Below are 23,772 nucleotides of genomic sequence, written 5' to 3'. Positions count from 1 at the left end.
AGGGCTTCGGCTGGGGGTGGGGATTCTGGGGTGCAGGAGGGTGCCCCGGGCTGGGACAGAAGGGGTTCAGACGGTGGGAGGGGGAATCAGGGGTGTAGGTTCCAGGTGGCGCTTACCTCAAGCGGCTCCCAGAAGAAGCAGCATGTCCTCCCTCTGGCTCCTATGTGGAGGCGTGGCCAGGCGACTCTGCATGTTGCCCCGTCCACAGGCACTGCCCCTGCAGCTCCCATTGGCCATGGTGGTGGGGGAAGTGTAAGGAGTCCCCTGGCTGCCCCTCCGTGTAGGAGGCAGAGGGGGGACATGCTGCTGCTTCCAGGAGCCGCATGGAGCCCCGGCATGCGCAGAGCGGGACAAGCCCCAGAACCCGCACCCCGGTTAGAGCTTGAGGGCCGGATTAAAATGTTTGAAGGGCTGGATGCGGCCCGTGGGCCATAGTTTGCCCACCCCTGGCATAAACATTAGCCTCAGGAAGACCAGAGAGCCATGCGAAGTTAATTCTTCTTGAAAATCCAGAGACTATGAGAAACAGACTACAAGAGATCTGGGGCCAGATTCTTAGCCTCACGTTAGAGGAACTACATTGATCTACACCCATTTGAGCATCTGGCCCCTGGGTTAAATACCTGCAGTTAGGCTGCTCTTCAAAACACCAGCCTGGTGGGGAGGAAAGATGGTGAAAGCTAACTAGTAAGACAACAACGCTCTACTCCAGAATCTTTCCAGAAACTAATCTTACAAAGATTAAACTTCTGCAGCATAAGAGATGAGCATTTCTAGGCAACGGATTTCAAAAACATGGGCTTTAAAAGAGTGTCCTACAATGAGTCACCCCATTTTGGGGTGCTGCCAGGAAGGATCACACAAGGATGATGTCTTATAAAGAAAAATTTCTAGGTATTATTTGATTTCCACTTTGTTATCTTCTATCATTGGAATAGCTAGCTAATAATCATTCCACTGATAGATTATTCATTTTAAAAATTCTTCAAGCTTCTTTATTTTCCCTTTCTAAGATACCTTGAAATTCACTATAAAATAGAGAATTGCAATCTCACAACTGGTACTTTTGAGAGGTGCCACTTTTACCCAAGACATTATCACATGGTATCTAGGAAAGAGAAAGCTGAGTAACCAACTTTCTGTTGCAGCTCACCTTTGAGATCAGTAAATATCATGATCATCATTTTTGCTTCCTTATGATGTGTAATGAAAGCCTGAAAGTTTCTCCTGATTCTTTACCTTAGAAGAGGAATACAGAGAGAAACAAAGAAGGGAAGACCAAATGACTCTTTGGAGAAGCTAACAGCTGGAACTGTTGCAGAGCTACATGCGTTTGGATCTTACACAGAGATTTTCTCCCCGTTATTTTTCCAGGTGTTTTGAGTTGGATAGACTTTTTAAAAAAAAATCCCTTCTCCATCCTCCCCTGTCCCCAAATTGCACGATTCATCCTTGTTCCTCGTGATACCATAATGCTACTAGTTATCCAGCTATCCATAGATTCCTAGAAAAGAAGACAGGTTAGACAAGGCATGAAATACTAATAAGCAATAGGCCCTCTCACATCCTAAAGCAGAAAAACAAGTGCACATTTTCTTCCCTTTGGGGGCCATCTTTACCAAAATACCACATATCTAGGGAGATGCATTCTTAGAAACTAGTAATGTGTAATAAAAAGGAAAATACACCCAGTCAATTAAGTGAACATTGTGCTTAAGACTCAGACATTCAGTTGTGAAAGACTTGAGATGTGATTGTATGAAAATAAAATTGTGTGCTAAAAAAAGTCAAATTGTAAGACAGCTCTGCAAGTTTCTTGAAGAGCTGGAGAGTCTCCAAGTCTCCTACTCTCCAATCCAAACAAAGATCTGTCCATGGCTCTGCTCAAAACGAATTGCAACTGTTAATATTTAGCTTATTGAAAATATTTGCTCAGCAACCACCATGGGAACAAATAAATGTCTCCAGCACTTGGAGACAGTAGTTCTAAGTTGCTGACTGCCCCTAGAATTGCTTCCACTCATTCATTAAAAAGAGGCTTAATATTTTACAACGGATATCTGGATTTATCCTTTTAAAAGCAGAGGGTGAGAAGACGATTTAGTTGAGCAGGGATTATGGCTGATACCACTGTAGATACAAGAATGCTAAAGCAAAGTACCAGAACCGAAGCCAGAAGAGGAGGAGTTATGGGATTCCTGCTGCTACAGAAAGTAGGAACAGTCCTTTCCAAATTTCAGAATATTAAAATACACCACCTCCCCTTCTCCATTCCCCAAGGAGCAAGGGATGGTGGACAAGGAAAGAGTCCTCATGAGGGTTACCAAAGTAAAAATAAATAAATAAAAAATGTTACCTTGGCACTGTGCCAGAGAAGTGTCATAGCTCCAAGAGTAGGGTGCATTATGGCACCACTCCTCATTCCCGAGGACTGCCCCCTCCCACACACTTACATGATCCACTAGTGTCGCTAGGGACAAGGAAAGGAGGAGCCTATGCAGGTAGTCTTGCAGTAGCAGTTTCTCCCAAGTCTGCCCGATTGGCCACAGGGCAGAGGAAGGTAATAGAAAAGCTTCCCAATGGGAAGCCAATGCATGCCCTCAGCACGTACCGCCTTTACTCCCATAATTAAAGGAGCAGCAGAACTTCCCTCTCCCTCCTGAAATGCAGGCAAGCACCACCCCATGCACATGGTTAGTGCATGTGCAGCTCTGGCCCTTTTTCTTTCCACCTCAACTTATCAGTGAGCTGGAGAAAAGGAATCTGGCTGATTCTGCAAGCGCCAGCCAGCTCAATAGTAGCGGGCATGCAGGGAGATGATAGGAATTCCAGTACTGAGGCTCTTGTGAGCTCCCCACAACCCCTGATACTACACCAATAATTCCCTACACCTTCTTCCCCATAATAAACCAAGTGGCCTAGGAAAGATACAAGGGTTTTTTTTCCATCTAACTCCTGAAAGGTCATCTATCCAGCTGGGGAAGGCATATGTTTGGACCAGGGCTAGCTGGTAGTGAGAGTACTTGCAGGAAGTAGGTCTATTGGCCCTTTAAGCATGCTGGAAAGATGGCAAGTGGAGGAAAATTTTCTGCATCAAGCTAAATCTATAGTCCCTGTAGTATGCAATGATCCATTTCATATGGATATAACACCAGGTTGACCAACTGCCCTTCACACCTTGGAATGATGGAAAAGCAGCACTGCAGTTTTGAGACTCTTTGGTAAAGGATGACCTCCAGCAGCTTTCCTGCTCTACTGTAATGGCTGGTCAGGGAGGACCAGACCTCTGAACTCCAATGGCTATATTTTAAATAAAATGGAAAGACAGCAACACTGACGCACTCTACAGGATTTCGGGGGTGGGGGAGCTATAACTGAGCCTTATACTGCCCCCCCATCCCCATGCCACCTGATATTCTCCTATCCACAGCCTATAAGAACCTGTGGTCCCTCAACACCTCATTTCTATGGCCCTGCAGACAAACAATAGTTAATTGAGAAAAATAAATATAAATAGTCCCTTTGCCATTATTGATTATTTACATTTACACAATATCTTCCTTTTGCTTAATCTCGGAAGAAAGGCATCATTCAACACTTAGAGCCATGAAAAAAATTGTAAAGTGACAGATTCAGCATTATGACTTCCCCATAGGACCAAAGAAATAAGCAGCTGTGATTAGAAAAAGCTTTCTATAAATACAAATTTATTGAAAGCAAAAAAACTATGAAGTAAAGAATAAAATATATGTTTAAATGCAGTATAAATCAGTACTACTTCCTCCCCCCCACCCCCCCTGTGTGAATTTCTTTAAATGGGACATCAGAAGTCCCCTGATGTTCCTTCAGGTGCAATTCATGATTAGGCACCAGTGTTCCAGAGAGAACAAGGGGGAAATGGAACAAGCTAGGTTTAACCAGGCCAGTGCTCAGGGAGCACACAGTGCTTACATGTCAATGGAATGCTGCTATGGATCCAAAAGCAAAGGGGTTAAAAAACTGTAAGGCTATTGAACAAACAAGCAGAGTTGAAGTTATTACTCACTCTCCTGCTCACTACACTGAGTATTTCTTTGTCTGCTTATGGAGCTGTCAGCTGACTATAAAGTGGCTGAAGTAGCAGTCCCCCTGCCTCCTCCCAATGTTGCTGGATCTCTGAGTGGTGAATCAACTAGTCCGGGAACACTGGATCTATAAATACAGAAATTAAGCTCTCTCAAACAATTAAAGTGTTTGTTGCCGTTTCTAACTGCCAAATGTGAAGCATGACCTCAAACTGAGTTTTGAACTATAGTTAATACTCATTTCTGTATTATTTGTCTGAAGGGTTCCTTCTGTAGTCTAAGTACACTTTAACGTTTTATCTAAGAAAGGATCAACAGTGGTAATCAGATCATTTTCCACCATGATATCTAAGATTTCCCCTATTCTCAAAATAGGGAACAGTCATTGTGTGGTATTGGTTGGCAGAGTTTGATTCAATGGTTTCTGCTGTGCATATCCAGGTTGCTGACAAAACTGAAGCCCTCGGCTAAAACCTGAATAAGGTCAAACTTTAAAATAAAGAGAAGCATGTGTTAGAAACTAAATAGATATTAACTGGTTTCTTTTACTAAAAGGACAGTGTGTTTCAGGTTCTGAAGTCTCAGGTTCAGAGTTCTCAGCCAACAGCTTCCCAAAGCCCATTTAGACAATGTTTAATAAATCACTTACAGTTAAGTAAGCTAGTGAGATCTCCAGTCACATGCACCACAGAGTTTTAAACAAGAGAATCAGATTATTGAATAATTGTCCTATTTACCGTGGAACCTGAGCCATAACAAAAGGAGAGAGAGTGTCTCTGTGGGAGCCATGCTGTGCCATAAAAAGCATCAATCACAAACTGAATGATGGAGAACAGGCTTTCCACTGCTCTGACCAGATCCTTGAAAGAAGATGGGCCTCATCCTCACAGCTTAGCTCTCAACTGTTGCCCATAACTTTTACTTCAGTGATATTTTCCAGCCTTAACAGCTTTAGTTGTTTAACTATCAGCCAAGCAGCGTTGTTCTCAATCTCAGTGCTACCTGTGTGACAGAAGAGTGCACTGCTCCTGCTTAGAGTTTAAAGTCCAGGAAAGGACAGAGTATTCAGACCTTAGACCACAGAATTAGGCACCTAAATAAAGAGTGCCTGATTTTCAAGAGTGCTGAGCATCCACAACTCTCATTCAAGTCAGTTGGATTTAGGCACCTCAAAGACAGGTACTTATTAGGGCCTAAATCTATAATTAGGGATCCAACTCAAAGCTCCTGCATTTGAAAATTTGGACCCAAGTTTAGATTCCAGCAACAGTTCACACTGAGAAAAGAGAAATGTCAGAGGCTCCACAAAAATCTGCTAAGGATTTTGCTACTGATTTTACATGGAAAGCACACAGACACTATGGTGACAGGTAGCACTATAAAACCCTAAGATAGGTAAGAATTTGCTGTTTAAATTCTGAATTTTCAAAAGTTACCTGAAAAAGTGATCAGTAATTAGCTTGTGCATGTTGTCTTCTTGTGTGCAGCTCTGTCCATGAGCAATTGAATCTTACTTTAGGCCAGTGGTCCCCAAACTTTTCAGGATCGTGTCCCCCTTTACTCCTGTTCCTCCCCCCCACCCCCAGAAGCGAGTCTGCAGCTTGGGGGGAAGGGGGCAGCATGAACAGCAGTAAGGGGGCCAGGAGCAGAGATGGGTGGCACTCCCTTCCCGCACCCCCCCCACCCATGGGGGCTGGCCCAGGCCCCAGTCGCGCCCCACAATTTGGGGTCCTCTGCTTTAGGCCAAGATTCAGGAAAGCACATTAAGTATATGCTTAAATGCTTTCCTGAATTAGAGTCTTTGAGATTGCTAAACTGACCCCTTTTTAAACAGCTACATAGTATCTCATTGAAGCTGTGGCTGCACACGGGTTAAGTGTGGTTGACTGCTAATAAAAGATTTTCCATATTCATATTTAATTGTTCCCAAGTTAGTTTGCTGCCATATTTTCCCCATGAACAGAATTCATTCCACAACAAACTGTTTAAGCTAGAGGGCTTTCTGTAGCCCATCAGCCTCTACCACCACCAGATTTTCTGATAATGTCACAAAGCTAAGGTGTGGCAGGAAATTTGCTCCCCATCTCCCTCACGCTATATGCCCCCCCCAAAAAAAATAGGGCTGTCAAGTTATTAAAAAAATAATCATGATTAATCACACAGTTAAACAGAATACCATTTATTTAAATATTTTGGATGTTTTCTACATTTTCAAATATATTGATTTGAATTACAACAGAATACAAGGTGTAGAGTGCTTACTTTATTTTATATTACAAATATTTGCACTGTAAAAACAATAGTATTTTTCAGTTCACCTAGTACAAGTACTGTAGTGCAATCTCTATCATGAAAGTTGACCTTACAAATGTAGAATTATGTACAAAAAAATTACTGCACTCAAAAATAAAACAAAGTCCACTCAGTCCTACTTCTTCTTCAGCCAATTGCTCAAACAAGTTTGTTTACATTTTCAGGAGATCATGCTGCCCACTTCTCATTTACATTACCTGAAAGTGAGAACCAGCATCGCAAGATGTTTACATGCCAGATGCACTAAAGATTCATATGTCCCTTCATGCTCCAACCACCATTCCAGAGGACATGCTTCCATGCTGATGGGTTCTGCTGGATAACAAGCCAAAGCACTGCGGACCAATGCATGTTCATTTTCATCATTGAAGTCAAATGCCACCAGCAGAAGGTTGATTTTCTTTTTTGGTGGTTCGGGTTCTGTAGTTTCCCCACCAGAATGTTGCGCTTTTAAGACTTCTGAAAGCACGTTCCACACCCAGTCCCACTCAGATTTTGGAAGGCATTTCAGATTTCAAGTGTGGTAGCTATCTTTAGAAATCTCACATTTATACCTTTTTTGTGTTTTGTCAAATCTGCAGTGAAAGTGTTCTTAAAAAATGAACATGAGCTGGGTCATCATCCGAGACTACTATAACATGAAATATATAGCAGAATGTGGGTAAAAACAAGGGGCACACAATTCTCCTCCAAGGAGTTCAGTCTCAAATTTAATTAACACTTTTTAAAAAAACAAAAAACAAAAAACGAGTGTCATCAGCATGGAAGCACGTCCTCTAGAATGGAGGCCAAAGCACGAAGGAGCATATGAATCTTTAGCGCATCTGGCACATAAGTATCTTGCGAGGCCGGATACAGCAGTGCCATGCAAGTGCCTGTTCTCAATTTCCAGTCACACTGTAAATAAGAAGCAGGCAGTATTATATGTTGCAAATGTAAACAAACTTGTTTGTCTTAGAGATTAGCTGAACAAGAAGTAGAACCGAGTGGATTTGTGACATACATAATTACACTCAAAAAAACCAAACAAAAAAATCTACATTTGTAAGTTGCACTTTCACAATAAAGAGATTGTTCTACAGTACTTGTATGAGGTGAACTGAAAAATACTATCTTATGTAATAAAAAATTGCACTAAAAATGATAAATATAAAGTGAGCACTGTACACTTCGTATTCGGTGTTGTAACTGAAATCATTATATTTGAAAATGTAGAAAAACATCCAAAATTTAATAAATTTCAATTGGTATACTATAATTGTTTAGATGTGCAATTAAAACTATGATAAATCACAATTAATTTTTTAGTTAATTGCATGAGTTAACAGCGATTAATAAACAACCCTACAAAAAAGGTAAATATTAAGCTGATATTGACATTTTCTGCATTCCACTGGTGTCTCACTGAGGCCCTCTTAGCATGCATACATTTTTATATATACATTACATATATGCATGCATGCTAAGTGGGCCTCAGTGTGTAGATAAATCTCTGCATTAAGTATCTTTGCGTAACTGTATCATTTTCATATGACTTTGTATTACGCCTCTTCATATAACCTTGTATTAAGTCTTTCCATATATAACCTCTATTTTCATACAACTTTGTATCAAGTCCTTTGATAGAGGAACTTTGTACTGAGCCTTAATATAATGTTATAGCCCCTAAGGATAATTAAGGTAGAAGAAAAATGTCTTTTCGCTAGGAGTAGAATCAGATCTCCCCCCTTTTAATCAATTGCCCTGTTGAATGAATGAGTAAGGCATAGAAGGCAAGCACCTCCAGGCAGCTGCAACAATTGGAGAGGGGATGGAAGCCAGACTGAAGAACAATAAAGCTTGTCAAGTGGGCTCATTAAAGAAGAGGGCCTTGAGAGTTAGAAGCGAACACCTTCTTTTCAAAACACCCTCTTTGAAAATAAATGTGGCAGCATTAAGACAACACCCAGAAGGAAGCGCCACAGATGACCAACTGACAGACCAGATTTTGCATCTGTGGTATAGATTTGCATGAGAGGGAAGCTGCTATAAATGTGAAGCGTCTTGCAGAGGATCCCGGGTCTCATCAACATTGCAGCATCGATCCGGATGGACAGAAGCCCGGCTCCACCCCTCCCCCATCTAACTCACTTGGCTAGTGAGGTTAAGGGGAGCAACTAGTTGGTAACAACAACAAGACGGAGTGTGCTTGTGTGTGTATGTGAGTGCATGAGTGTAATATATATCATATGCATATGATACAGTATTGATTGATACATGTATTACCAATAAATGTGGTGCTTTGCCTTATCCCCCCCGAAAAGATCCTGTGCAGTACTTTAAGTACAAGTGAAATACCAATGGAATGCAGAAAATGTCACGTCAGCTTAATAAAGATTTACAGTGTGTATATATAGATATAAAAACTATAAAATTTAAGTCAGGAGAGTTCCCAATTGCCAAGAACATTTTAAAGCTTCAAAACTGTTCACCTCATTGAAATCCTAAACTTGGCCACATTAGTGCACCAAAATGCATATAGAGGCATCTTCCCCTCTTGTGACATGCCTTCAAATTCACTTTAGTTACCCCTATCATATAATGAAACTGCATGTTCATCACCCACTCGCCATACCACCAAGATTGCGAAATGAGACTTCCCCAAGGCAAGGGCATTCACCTTTCCTTCTAAGAGTTATTCATTCTCTGGCATCAAGTAAGATTGTGAAATTACAGATCACTGCTGTGGAACACTTGTGATGTTAATAAGTGTGAGTAAGGCACAGTGTGTCAGGAAGAACATGCGAACACAAGAAAACTGGTTGCTAGGATGAAGAGTGGAACTCAATGCTGCCCCACTTAGTATGGATACAGGGCACCCTTGCAGAATAGCATGGAAAGGTTTGGAAATTCCTTCTTTGTCTTAACAAGGATAATGGCAACCATGGGGGGAAAGGTTTAACAAATGGTTTAATAAAGCCAATGGAGAGTTGGGAAAATAATGTGGGAAGGAGGACTGTGGAAGTGTGTATAATTTCTTTTTCTGATCAAGTATAAAAATTCATTCCTATATCAAAGTTCTCTACTCCATTCCCAGGGAAGGGAAGATGGCAAAGGAGTTTCCCTTGGTGTTCCAAAGTATTTTACATATTCTTAAGTAAAGTGAAGAAAACATGTTTTTTTCTGATATTCATTTCAAAACCTTCTAGGCAGGAGATGCTTGGACAGGAAAAGGAAGCCCTATAGAAGTTTAAAGTAGCAAATGCCAACATCACTTCCAATAGGGAAGACACTGGCTGAATATACAGTTTATTAAAAGTGATATTATTCAGGCTAGGAAGCCAGAAGTCTCTCTGAACACATGACTAAGTGTTGATAGTTTGCCTTCCCATTCGAAGATCAGAGCAGGACATGCAAACAAGCTTGTGCCCCCACATCCCTAACAAAAGCAGCCCTGGATTTGTGGTTGTGACGACTCAACTGACATGTTACTTTATGTTGCTGCCTTTATATTGGAAGAATTTTAAATTTCAGAATCTAGAGAACTTAAAGTGATTCTCTTTAAGAGGCAGTTCAACTCTGGGCCTATTGCTTTGAACAGTCATCCTTTAAAAGTGAACTACTAGTATTAAAATCTCATCCTGTAGACATATGTCAAATGCTCTAAACAGCAAAGATAAATAGGGCATTCAGTAGACAAGCACCTTGAGGAAAAAAGCTGCTTCCCCACTCTACCAGAAATTGGTAGTACTTTTAACCCCATATCACTGTAGAGTGACCAAGCACATAATTCAGGAGAATGCTGCCAGATGTAGTCTGCAGGGAATTAAGTCACTGTTAAAAACCACACTACTGTTGCACAGACTATTATGTTAGAAGCTGGGATATTCTAGTAGGTCCCCTTTAAAAAAGGCGTCATGAAGAATGAAGAAATTCTCTAGAAATTAGAATCTACAACAGACTGTCTGCATGTCCTGCTCACAAACATTTATGGACAACACAACCCTGTCTGCACTAGGAGAGTCACCTCCGGCTGCTGAAGGAGTGCAGGGCTCCCTGCTAAAAAGGGTGGGAGAAAGTGTCTTAGCTAGCTCCACAGCAACAGGCAAGAGTACCAGGCAGTGAGTAGCCCATTCACTGGATTGAACATCATGAGGAACTTTTTCCTTTAAACATTAAACCTACAGATTGCCAAAAATAGCAGTCCCAGCTATATGGTCAAGGGGTAATACAGCCAAAGCAAGTCAATTTGGATATGGGTATCAAAGTTCACATGCTTATTTGTAGAATTAAGCTTTTGGGGCCCAAGTACAACACAGGCTGAGAAAGAAAAACAAATAGCCGAGTTAATATTTTGACAGAGATGTCACTAATGCTGTACAGGGCACAGGAATAGGTAGGGGAGAATAAAGGCTTGTGTAAAACCACTACTCCTAAGTGATGTCTGAAAGGATGGCATTCTAGAACATTAAACCAACAACAGACAAACATAAGACAATGGCATTTCATGTTTTCCAGGAGTCTGGATCCCTCTCAACCAAGTAAATGTTAAGAAATATTTACCTCAGCCTCTGCTATTAGCTGCATTTTCTTTGTTATCCCGTGGTCAACATCAACCCAACCTAAAGGAGGAAAAGCAAGTATTTAACAGTTATGTTTTCAGTAGATATGACATGGCCAATAAAGATGCTCAGAAGCACAAAAAGAGAAAAGGAACAGCATACCCAGCTCATAGAAACTGAATTTACCATTAACTTTGTCTCTGATAAGCCAAGGGCCCCATTAAGCTCGGGACTGACAGAGCTGTAGGAAGTTTAGAAGCCAGGAGCATTTTGGTGTTTTACGTGGATGGTGATTTTATTAAACTGCTGAAACCCAAGCACTCAATAAACTTCACAAGTGTCAAGTCTTCTCCCTCCACCCCCAACATCAAATATTTTTAAGGTTCACCAGGAGCCAATCACTACTCTTATTTTTGATACAAGCAAGAGGATAAATGCACACACGCTTGTCAGAGTTAACCACAGGAGTTCAAATTAGTCAGGTGACAAACCAGCTGCATCTTCGTATTAGATCATGCCAGTGCTAGATTTTGGAAACTTACTTTTGCCCATTGCTAACCATAACCTAGAGTCATTTTCAGTATGTCATTTATTTGTATCATCATTAGGGCTATGATTTGGTCATGGAAGTCGTAGAATCTGTGAGTTCCAGAGACCTCCGTGACTGGAGCTCATGGCACCTGCAGGGTCTCCCCGCAGCCCGTCATGGTTGGGAACTGTGGGGGCCCCAAGCTCCGAGACGCCGCAGGGGTGCCCCGAGCGCTCCCAGGCACCACTGGTGGTGGGGATGCCCCAAACTGGGAGCCATGGGCAGTGCGGGGACCCCGCAGGTCTAAGGCGGGGGCCCCAGGGTGCTGTGGGGATCCCAGAGCTCCCCATTTTGTCATGCATATTTTTAATAAAAGTCATGGATAGGTCACAGGCAATAAAGAAAAATTAACAGAAGCCCATGACCTGTCTGACTTACTAAAAATGTGAGACAAAATCTTAGGGCTTGGCTACACTTACATTTTATAGCGCTCCAACTTGCTGGCTCAGGGGTGTGAAAAATCACCCGCTTGAGCACAGCAAGTTAGAGCACTTTAAAGCACTAGTGTAAACAGGCTCTGGGCACTGGGAGCCACTCCAACTCGTGGAGGTGGATTACCAGAAATACTGGGAGAGCTCTCTCCCAGCACTCACGCACGACCACACCCGCACTTCAAAGTGCTGCCACGGGAGCGCTCCTGTGACAGCGCTTTGAAGTTTCCAGTGTAGCCAGGCCCTTGGGCTTAATTATCACAGCACCTAAGAGCTGCAATTGTGGACCAGGACCCCACTGTTGTAGCTGCTATGCACACACAAAACAAACAGAAGGTTCCTGTGGCAAAGAGCAAACAATCTAAGTAATAAGTCACACTGACTGCAAGAAACAATGGATGAGCTTGGGCCACAACAAGACGACCAGATCCTAGCAGATTTGGGTAACAAGAAAGTACAAGAGACAAAAATTAACAGACTCCCTGCAGAAGGGCAGTTTGGAAATAAAACTCAGTGGGAAAAATACACCAAGATGCCTACACATCTTGAAGCAAAGATACAGTACTCAAAGAACCATACACCATTTAATGTTTATCACTGTGCTTAAAGGACAGAGTCCAGATGTTATCCATATTTATAACCACCCTTTGGAAGTTTGAATCTGAAGCATATTATCTTACTGGAAATCTTTCCATCATGTATGCATGTAGGTATATTACTATAGGGTTGCACACAAAGAACAGTGTTGATTAGATCCTTGTTCTGTGAGAACTGTAGCAGTTCCTTGCAAATGGAAATTTAAATATTTAGAGTATTCTATTCTAATACGTTGTAGCAAAACAGATGGGAGGTGTTGTTCTGGCTTTTACATAATGAATAACCAAGGCCTTGCTATGCAAGAGCTGTGTTTCCTGCTAGGCACAGTGCCTGTATCTGGTTATCACTCACTAAGGAACACAATATCCCAACAGTTGAATTCAGAGTAAGGACGCTAAATGGTAAAGGATGGGAACAACTGATAACATTTTGGCTTTTGGAATGTTTTTTGTTTACAACTACATAAGCCTTGCCAAGGTCCCTAAACTTGGCCAACCCTGAAACAGTGATAAACAACTTTTACAAGGCCACATGTGTCTGTGTGGGCCTTTTCTGTAGTTTTCTCATCATAATCTTGCAACTAATTCAGAATGGCTAGGTAGAAATGGAATAGTAGTTCACTAGCAGCACATAACCCTCCAAACAAGACCTTAACATGTTGCTACCTTTTTAAGTAAAAAGCACTTCTCAAGTTTCTTATTAAGCAAAGGATTCTTAGCAAACAGGTGTAAAGACTTTAATAGAAACAAATCTTGAACCACCTCCCCCCAGAAAATCCACAGTTACACTAATAGGCCAATATTTATTTCTCTATATACTTGTCTATCTCGCTAAGGGGAGGCCAGTTTATAAATCAACCCATAAAAAAAATTAATCTCTTTGGTGCCTGAATTTGTGACTTTCACATTCACTGTAATGCTTGTCATCCTGTATTTAAAGCTTTGCCACTTGCATGAAGAACTTTACACCAGAAACTTGTTACACCCAATATAATAGGCAGCCAGAAACAGCATACTAAGAAAACTGAAGGAACAGTAAGAAATAGTGGCTCAGTTATGCTTCAGAGATTTTTTTATAGTTTTAACAGGAGCGCAGAAGTATACTGTGTTGTAATACAACTTTTTCCATTATTTTGTAGTGTTGTTGCATCCGTGCTTGTCCCAGGATATTAGAGAGACAAGGTGGATGAGGTAATAGCTTTTATTGGACCAACTTCTGTTGATGAGAGGGGCAAGCTCTTCTTCAGGTCTGGGAAAGGTACTAAGAGCATCACAGCTAAATATAAGATGGAATAGATTGTTCAGTATAAATAGTTCCACATATTGTGAGACACCATTCAAGGTGGTGGGGAAAGGGGTTCATGGGTTTCAGATTGTTGTAATAAGCCATAAATCCAGCATATTTAGTAAAAATATCATTTTCAATGTCTAGCTAAGTTATGAATTTAAGCTCCCAACTCGTCTTTTGAAACTGTTGTGCAGGTTTCCTTTGAGGATGAGGACAGAGGTCAGATCGTTTTGTGAAAAATGTTCGTCCACAGGAGATAAAAGACAAAACACCATATCATTTTTCCCTGGGAATTCTTTCAAGAGAGTAGTGACTGTTTGATTTCACCCACAGTGTTCCACAATGGTTTGTCTGGTGTCTATGGGCCTTCCTTTGCTGGGCAGAAAACATCTCTTGTGGTGAACTAGTATTTCACACTTGTTAATGCTTCTCTCCTGACTCTGAGGGTTTCCAGTTTCATAGCAAACACTTAAATATTACCTTATAACATGGTTTAAACATTATAAGTGAGATTAATGGATGCAGCAACTCACAAGCATTTCATAAAGTCCAAACACTAAACCCATCTCTATAAATCTAATACCAATATTAACATGCAGGTGAGTCAGACAGGTGTCCAACGACACTTTTGTCAGTGTTCAATGAGGTCTAGGGGCCTTGGCATGAGCTGGCACCTGGTCTGCCAGTGCCACAAACACTACTGCAAATATATCAAGATCATCTTGCTGAAAGTTACCAAAAATAGAGATTTTCTGGTTGCCAGGCAACTTCCCCACCTCTACAACTTAAGACTTAGCCCAGCATTTAAGATTACTACATTATTAAATGCAGGCAATTCTGATTTCAGAGATAATTTGACTAAGATTCAGAGGATAGAAGAGTAAATAGATATTTGTAGCCAAAAAGCCCACTCTCTCCTTTATCTCTCACAACCTACTATACATTAGTCTGAAATTGACCAAGAGCACACAAGGAAGAAACTGAAACATTTACTATTAAGTCACAGCTTTGAATTTAGCATACGTTTTACTGTTAGATCATTTAATTAGAAACCTCAAAAATTACAACTAGTCAAAAAGATTCTGTGAAAAGTTTATCCTTTTTGGTGAATGATTTTGAAAGTTGTTGAACCAGCTCTATTAACTAAGGGGGAATTATACTAAAGTAACACCAAAGGAGCACTGTTAAGAATAACGAGTGGGAGAGAAAGGAAGGGAAGTGAGTTTGATATAACGGTGGTTAACATCATGACTATCAACATTCAAAATGTGGATTACAACTGGACAGATCAGCAAACCCAAGAATCCTCAAGAAAGACGGACCCACAGACTCTGGGCCAGAAACAGAGAAACCCAGAAACTGTCTTAACAGAATCTAAATATCCAAAACAGTCATTTTCACTGTTCTCATGTTACAGTATGTACGTTGACTACAAATATTTAAATGTACTAAAAAGTTAAAACAAAGAAGTAGAATAGCTAAATTGTGATTTGCCCTGGAAATCAAATCTCTTAAAAAAACACCACACCAAGAGCTCCGTCTCCTATTTAATACTGCTCAAAAAAAACTTATAAAAGTGAGTCAACATACAAATACACGTGTGTACAGAAAAAGGGGACAGTTCATTTATTTTCTGTTACATAAATTGTTGCTTACTCACAAGGAACATTTGACTGGAGGAGGAATCCACACATGATGATCTGTCTGAGTTGAGGTCATAAAATTGATTTAAAATGGGTCTCTTTGGAACTGAAATTTAAGACCTACCCACAAGGGAAGTCATACTTAAATGACTTACAGGTTACAACATCCTCTCATTGCAAAACTGTAAACTATGTTAGCATAGCAGAAATTAAGAACGCCTAGATACTGACCTTTAAAATAGGGTAGGGTGCTAATTAAAGGGGAAACAACCCAACCAATGAGACTAGCAAACAAACTTGCAGGATCTTCTTTGAGAGACAATATGGTTTAAAGTGGGCTTACGTTTTGTAAAGCACCTTCAAAAATGGTATTTAAGAGTGCTATCTCTGTAAACACAACTCTCCATCTGAAAATTAAACATGTCTCTTCTTCTTGTTCAACACCTGAGCTGGTGAAAACTTAGGAAAAAAAGAAAAACAAAAAGACATGCCTCTAAGGGTTTAGATGACCTAATATGGGAGATACCCTCTCACTATATAAGTAAATCAAATAAGAGAACCACCCATAGGTAAAATGGATTTCTCCAACGAAGCGTCTGCAGTTAGGTTGCCACTCCTGGAATGTCACTTCTCTGAATAGGGCCTTCCTTTCAGAAGTCATACAAGAGACTTACAAAACTTCAGTCTTGTGTATTGCAAACCCCCAGGCATATGTCAAACAGCCTCCAACAACTACATAATGTGAAGATGCGTAGAATTCATCTTTACACACAAAGGACAGTGAGATAGCCATCTAAATGCACAATTCTAGCAGGTGTTTTATAGATGCATGATGCAATGCACATAGCTAGAAAAATTTAGTGTTTTAACTGAAAAAAGTAATTCAAGAATAGCCCAAGGGCTTTGACATATACTTTGCACTTGTAAGACACCTTTCACCCCAGGATCTGAACGAGCTTAAAATATTACACCTCACTACTGAGGAAGACAAATTATCCTTATTTTACAAAGGGGGGAAACAGCTAGAGGTTAAATGATTTGTCTAAGGTCATATACCAAGTCAGTAGCAGAAGTGAGATGAGATCTTAGTCCCAATTCTCAATCCTTTATGCCAACCACTAAATAGAACACTACCTGCCTTAAGTTAAACTAACCTACAATTACTTAGGTGCAAGGCTACCATACTATTCAATTTAACAAGTTCTCCATTTGCAATACACAATACATGTTAATAACTACTAATAGTGTTTACTGAGTTAAGTTAATTTTTACAGCGAGCCAATGCAGGCATGTTATGACTCCAGTGACTAAATAGCTCAAATGAACTACTTAAAAGTACATGCAGGTCACAGAGGGCATGGTTCATTGAGCTGCTGTCCAAAAAGGAATTAGATTAAAAAACTTCAGACACAACTCGTGATCATTTCACTGGCAAGCTAGAAAGTGCCAGCATTATCTAGATTAAGAAGTTTAGCACTGTAGGTGTCTTTTTCTGTCTTCTTCAGGCTTCCTTCACTAAACCTCAATGATTTTGCCATAACTAGAGAAGCAGAAAAAGACAGATCCTAGAATAACTGGTGTTCTTAAGTTTGATCCTACCTGATCCCGGTGAGAAAAAGCAACTCTGTGTTTGATTTCCACAGAGAACACCACACAATGGTCTTGCTGAAGCAAACGCCAGGAATATGGATCAACAAAAAACAGAATTCCAAGCAGGGCAGATAATTAATCTGATTTAAATCTAAGTCAGTAAGCCTTATTTAAAATATCAATTGTAATTTTCATTAATAAAGGCACCCATCACAAATTCAGTCTAGCTAGAATAGAAATAAAGAGATTAGTAGAGCCACCCAACAGTTAAGAATTAACTCTAGGCCACAGGCCACTTGTAGTTTTCCACTCTCACCTAAATAACCTGGTTGTTTTTGTTTGTTATAGGTAAGTTTATAACTCTTCCTTCTAACTTCACTTTTTGTTCCACCCCTTTTCTGTTTATTTGAGATAGCTAAGCTGAAATATTGCCTATTCTGAAGCCTGTAAGATCAATGATTTTCTCTGTTAATAAACTCCGAAGTCCCATTCCTTCTTGCAGAGAAAGCCCATCTCCTACTCAAAGATTTCACCCACAAGGATGACAGCTCCAAAGTGCCTGAGGAACATGTATACTTGCAAGATATAGTTGTCAAGGAAAAAGGCACTCGCTGAGATGCCAACAACCAGCTGCAGAGGGAATTAAAAATGAGAACATTAGCTTTTAACTTAATTCTATAAGAAGCCAGAGTAATGAGAGAAGCAGTACTAGAAAGATGTGTTCTTGGTGGTGGGTGTTGCCAAAACAGGCTGGCTACTTCATTCTGGCTAACACTCATGCCTCGATAAAGCAAGTTGCAGTAATCCAGCCTGGAAGTCATGACGGAGTGGATGACTGTGGCCAAATCATTCAACAGCATGAGGCATAGTCTTCTAGCTAGACTCTGCTGGAAGGTGGCATCTTTCACAGCAACAACTATTTGAACACTCCAGCAGCAGCAAAGAGTTGAAGAGGACCTCAAAGCTGCAGACTACTGATGATTATCGGAGGACTGATTCCCTCCAACAGAGCAGGACAGCCACCCTATTAGTGGTTCCATTGGTGCTTTCATTGTTTGGTCTTCCCATAATGAATCCTATTCCTTGCTATTTGTGCTTCAAAAGTTTTCAAAGGGCAAAATGGAACAGTGAATTCCATAGGTTCGCTCCAATCCTCAAAACTCAGCTAAAGCAGTGTATTGTCTAACTTAGATATTGGGCTATTCCTACCATCCTGCACAGGTAGAAGAAATCTTCAAACTCCACCATCAACCAGCCTCTCCTACAGGATGGAATTAGGGGAAGGTGACAGGGGAGTTCACACTGAGTTCTGTGTAATCAATCTTATTTTTCCAGCTTGTGTGGGGAAGTAGGAAAAAGAGTTCACATCAAGTGAGCTCCAGTGAAGTGCCTCCACTTGCACCAAAAATGAAGCGCAAGCCCTGCAGAAGCCCCTTCATCAAGCCAATGAGAGTGTGAAAGGTATGGGAGACGCTCCTGATATTTTATGACTATATGTCCAGCTACTTGTTATTGCATCATTTGCTATAGGACTACGAGGATTAATTCCAGCAGGAGTTACTTGACACTGTCCACAGGAAAGGTGACTGCAGCACAGCCAGGAGTTCCTTAGCAAACATCCAAGACTATAACTAGGATATGCTGCCTCCCCACCTCTGGTGGGCTGCACAAACTAGTTTGACCAGGTTCAAGAGACACAGGGAAACAAAGAACATTTGGGACTGATAAAAGGTCTGCCCCCTGAAGACAGGGGAGGAGACCCATGATGGTATAAAAGCAGACTGAACCCCAGTCGCCAAATGTGGGGGTGTCTGGATAAGCCTCCCTAATCTTTACATAAAACAAAAAATGCAAGTAGATTGCTTAATAACATGCATGTGTTAATAACCCTTTGCTCTCGTTCTGCTTTGTTCCTGCTATGAAATTGAAAAATATGTTGTTTTGAAAGGATTGTTTTGTGTCACCATATCCACATTCCCAGCTCCTGAAGGGAAGGCTCCAGCCCCGCCAGCCCTGCTGAAGAATCACAGTCAGTACAGCAGGATCCAGTCTGAAAGTGGGCGAATTGTGGGATTCCTCCTTGAAAGAGGTGAAGGTAAGAGGCCTGTCATGCAGAGGAGATGTCTTCAGCCAGACTAGAGTGGGCTGAAGGTACAGATAGCCCTGAACCATTACTGAAATAACTCACCATTGTTTGAGTTTTGGAATGGCCTCTCTGCCTCAGATCTCTTCTGCATTTCATGTTTCTCAGGGGTCCCATGTGCTGTAGAACTCGGGTGGCGGTGTCTTACGGAAGTATAATCTTCACCTACCATTGTAGACTACCACAGAAGAGAGAGGAAAGAAGTAGTTAGAAAAAGGCCTCAGACGTGATGCATTTATTCAGCTATTACATATGCTAGATTTTTCCTGCCTTTGACTGCCCACTGGAGGCAGTGGGGAGAAAAAAAAGAAGCGGATAAATGGGATTGACAGTCTAACAAAGCTAACCCCCTCTCCCATCTCAACTATCTACATAGTGAAATCTGTACTAAGAACCATACCTCCTCCTCCCCCCTTCTCTCCACACTAGACAGTAAGTGGGACAGTAAAAAATTAATTCCCCCCACACTCCCAAACCACCTCCAATACACAAACCCTTCATTTTAAGCAACTAGGAATCCTCAGGGCTCCCAACACAGTGTTGGGAGCGTCACTTCACAAGTGAAGCCTTTAAAATGCTTCACTATGCAACTGATTTTTCCTGGTAATTTACATAGCAAAACCTGCCTCTCAACACTGGTTTGAGGGTTTTGAGATTCCTCCCCTCCCTGCCTTTTCAAATTCCGTTTTGGCATCATGGAAGAGAATAGTAAGCCTGAGAATACCAGACAATCCCCTTTCTGTAAAAAAAGCCCAAGTCCTCAGTAAACCTTGTGCCTTATTTAGACAAATGAATGATTGTGCTGCAAACCACAGCGAAACAGGAAGAGGGAGAACTGTGTTTGTTTAAACCACACCAAACCCAACAGCAGGGCCCATTGCTGAAGGCTGAATTATTAGTAACACATATTCCTGCACCACCACCCCCATATTCAAAATGTAGACCTGTTCTTTAAAGGGAGGGAGGGCTGTTATTTCCCACAGTCACCAAGAGAAAAATGGCATCTTGCCCTATTCTTGAGTAACAAAATGGAAATCTATGAAGCTCCCTAAAGTTGCACCTGCAGAGACTGATGTTCAGACTGGGCTTCCAAAATACCAACCACACACACTTTTCTTTCATAAGACCAGCTCCTTACATTTATTTAAGTGCCTCTCATCCAGAAGCATCCAAAATGTCTCTGAGGTCCATCAGAGTATACTCTGTGTGCATATTTATAAACACATGCACTACACTCACTACTGCAAGGCAATATCCATTTAAGAAAATTTACCAACACTACAACCAGGATTGAGACTCTTGCAAGAAGAAACAGGATCTCTCTCAATCACATGTGGTCAGGCCTTCAGCTTCCCTTCTCATTAAAGAGACAGCAGCTCTATCAGCAGTTTCCCTTCCTCCCCACACCTCATTGGGCACTGCTTCTGTATAGACAAAGGGAAGAATGCCACCTACTGAACCACCAGTATCACTTCCTGAAGCACCTATGTATTCCTTGGAAGCCCCATAGCAACTACTACTAACCAGGCCCAGTCCTGTCTATTTTATGAGATGACACCCCAAAAAAAAGAAGGCTGTCATTCAATAAATTTTAAAGTTGTAAACTTTTAAAGTGCTGTACTTAAAGTGCTGTGTGGCATTTTCCTTCCCTCCTCCACCACCCCTCCTGGGATACCTTGGTCGTCATCCCTCTATTTGTGTGATGAATGAATAAAGAATGCATGAATGTGAAGCAACAATGACTTTATTGCCTCTGCAAGCGGTGATCGAAGGGAGGAGGGGAGGGTGGTTAGCTTACAGGGAAGTAGAGTGAACCAAGGGGCGGGGGGCTTCATCAAGGAGAAACAAAGAGAACTTTCACACCGTAGCCTGGCCAGTCATGAAACTGGTTTTCAAAGCTTCTCTGATGCGTACCGCGCCCTCCTGTGCTCTTCTAACCGCTCTGGTGAAGACGGTTCAATAGGACTGACTGCAGGACTAAAGAGAATGACCTGGTCAAGTCACTCCAAATTTAGTCCCTGCGCCCATGTCTGCCCAGGCGCTCCCAGCCGACATGGCCAGGAGCACCTCGGACATGACGATGACGGCTACCAGTCGTACTGTACCGTCTGCTGCCACAAGGCAAGGGGTTGCTGCTACTGTGTAGCAATGCCGTACCGCGTCTGCCAGCACCCAGGAGACATAGGGTGACGGTTACCTGAACGGGCTCCATGCTTGCCGTGGTATGGCGTCTGCACAGGTAACTCAGGAAAAAAGGCGCGAAATGATTGTCTGCCCTTGCTTTCACGGAGGGAGGGAGGGAACGGGGGCCTGACGATATGTACCCAGAACCACCCGCGACAATGTTTTAGCCCCATCAGGCACTGGGATCTCAACCCAGAATTCCAATGGGCAGCGGAGACTGCGGGAACTGTGGGATAGCTACCCACAGTGCAACGCTCCGGAAGTCGACTCTAGCCTCGGTACTGTGGAAGCGCTCCGCCGAGTTAATGCACTTAATGCACTTAGAGCATTTTCTGTGGGGGGACACACACTCGAATTCTAAAAACCGACTTCTATAAATTCGACCTTATTCCGTAGTGTAGTCATACCCTAACATGGCTCCTCCTCCTCCCCCCATACTAGTCCAGTTTAACTGTCGCAGGCAGGTAAGCAAATGTTCTTCAGTCCCCTGGCTCCTTGAATGCTGTGCAGTGAATCTCTTCTAACTTCCTTCCTCCCACAAGCTCAGCATATCACTGCTTCCACAAGCTTCCTCTTACTCACACCCTTCTGTTCACCTTTCCTCTCAGTAAGGAACAGTGTGTTTTTCTGATGCCCACCCTATGCTCCTTCTGGGCTTCAGAACCGTGAACAGATCCCCTCAGCAGATTTTTTTTTACTCAGTTATCAGGTACTATACCTCATTTACAACATTCCTTTTTAATTATTGCCAATCATGAGTGCACTTCACATGAGCACAGAAACAATATATTTTAAATCATCCGTGTTTACACAATCACTTGTAAAAAGGTTGTGACATGGCTTCGAGCTAAACTGCAGCCTACAATTAACAATACTCACTGTCCAAAGAGTGAGTTTTATAAAACTATTGATATGAAAAACAAAAACAGACATGGATTCTGCTCCCTCAGACTGAAAGAGCCCTTCACACAACACAGGTCCTAAAATAAAGTTAGCCCATAAACAAAACAAGCCTATTATAGTCAGCAAATAAAATGCTGTTTATTGTTTTGCTGGCACTCAGTACACTTGTGTAGTAACAAGTGGACTTCCCTCTCTGCTAAGCCAGTGTTATTTACTACAGTACAGACAAGGTGAGTGAGAAACAACATTACTTATTACAAAACATTCTTTAAGAACAAATGTAATGCCTGGACTCTCTCCTCCAGATTGCATGCAGGCCAAAGGAGCATTACAGAATCATAGAACTGAAGGGACCTCAAGAGATCAAGTCCAGTCCCCCCACCCCTGCTGAGGTAGGGGCAACTAAACCTAGACCTTCCATAAGCGGTGTTTTTCCAGCCTGTTCTTAAAAACCTCAATGAAAGGATTCCCCAGCCTCCCTTAGACGCCTATTACAGTGCTTTAACTATCCTTATAATTGGAAAGTTTTCTTAACATCTAAGCTACCTCTCCATTGCTGCAGATTAAGCCCATTACTTCTCACCCTATCTTCAGCGGACATAGAGAACTGATCATTGTCCTCTTTAAAGCAGCCCTTAATTTTAAGACTATTACCAGGTTCCCAAAGCTAAAACATCTCCCGTCTTTTAACTCCTTCTCACACATCAGGGCAGCTGAACCTTCTATCATCTGTGCTGGTCTCCTCTGGACAGCCAGGTGGCCTCCCCGCCAAACTCCAGCCGGACCTGGGGCTGCGAGGAGCATCCCCCTCCCAGCCTGGCGCTTCCCACAGCAAGGCTGCCACACCAGCGAGGGACCGCGACCCCCAGCAGCAGCAGCCGCCGCCAATTAAAGCCTCTGAATTAACAAGCTCGCGGCGCCGTGACAGAGATCAGTGCACAGCGCGGGGCGGTCCGCACGCATGCCTGGGTACAGGGCAGACCCGAGCCCGGCCCGTCCGGCGGAGAGCCCCCGGCGAGGTCAGCCTGCCCCCACGAACGCCCAGCCCAGGCGGCGGGGGTACGTCACCTTGTCCTCAGCCAGATGGGTCCGCGCGACTCCCCCGCGCCTCAGCTGCACCGCCACCTGGGAAAACGAGAGAGCGAATGGAAGGCTCCACCCTTCCCCACTCCTCCACTGCGTCACCGCGCAAAGGGAAGGAGTGGGGAGCGTCGCCGCTCATTGGCTGCCAGCCCGAGAACCAGGCCCCACCCCCTGGCTACCAGCCGGCGCCGGCGGCACAGAGGGGAGGAGCTGGAGCAAGGGAGCAGCGTGCATGTTGGGGGCGGGGCAGAGGGGGTGCCGGGGCGGGGTGCACGTGAGAGGCGCCTGTGCGCGCGCTCTGGCTGGGACCCCCAGCTCCAGCCCTCCTCCCCACGGTTCTGCCTTCTGGCTCCTCCCCCAGCCTGGGTGCTCCCCCAGGCCAGTATGTCCTGCGGCGGCTCGTA

General features: G+C 42.6%; 1 protein-coding gene across 3 annotated transcripts in view; it reads right to left on the bottom strand.

Moving 5' to 3' along the window:
- The window catches only part of SOAT1 (sterol O-acyltransferase 1), a 44,145-nt gene extending 20,687 nt beyond the window's left edge, over positions 1-23,458 (bottom strand). The window contains exons 1-3 of one of the 3 annotated variants that reach the window (XM_073356529.2): positions 23,354-23,458; positions 19,244-19,376; positions 10,920-10,978 (exon numbers count right to left, since the gene is read on the bottom strand). In XM_073356529.2, coding sequence (XP_073212630.2) covers positions 10,920-10,978; positions 19,244-19,370 — 186 coding nt within the window. In that variant the 5' untranslated portion in view covers positions 19,371-19,376; positions 23,354-23,458. The other 2 variants (XM_073356528.2, XM_073356530.2) reach the window with 2 other exon arrangements.
- Positions 23,459-23,772: the final 314 nt, after the last annotated feature.

The sequence above is a fragment of the Lepidochelys kempii genome, chromosome 8 (assembly GCF_965140285.1).
Source record: "Lepidochelys kempii isolate rLepKem1 chromosome 8, rLepKem1.hap1, whole genome shotgun sequence".
NCBI lineage: Eukaryota > Metazoa > Chordata > Testudines > Cheloniidae > Lepidochelys > Lepidochelys kempii.
Note: the sequence above shows the minus strand (reverse complement) of the source record. Positions and strands in the feature narration are given on the sequence as shown.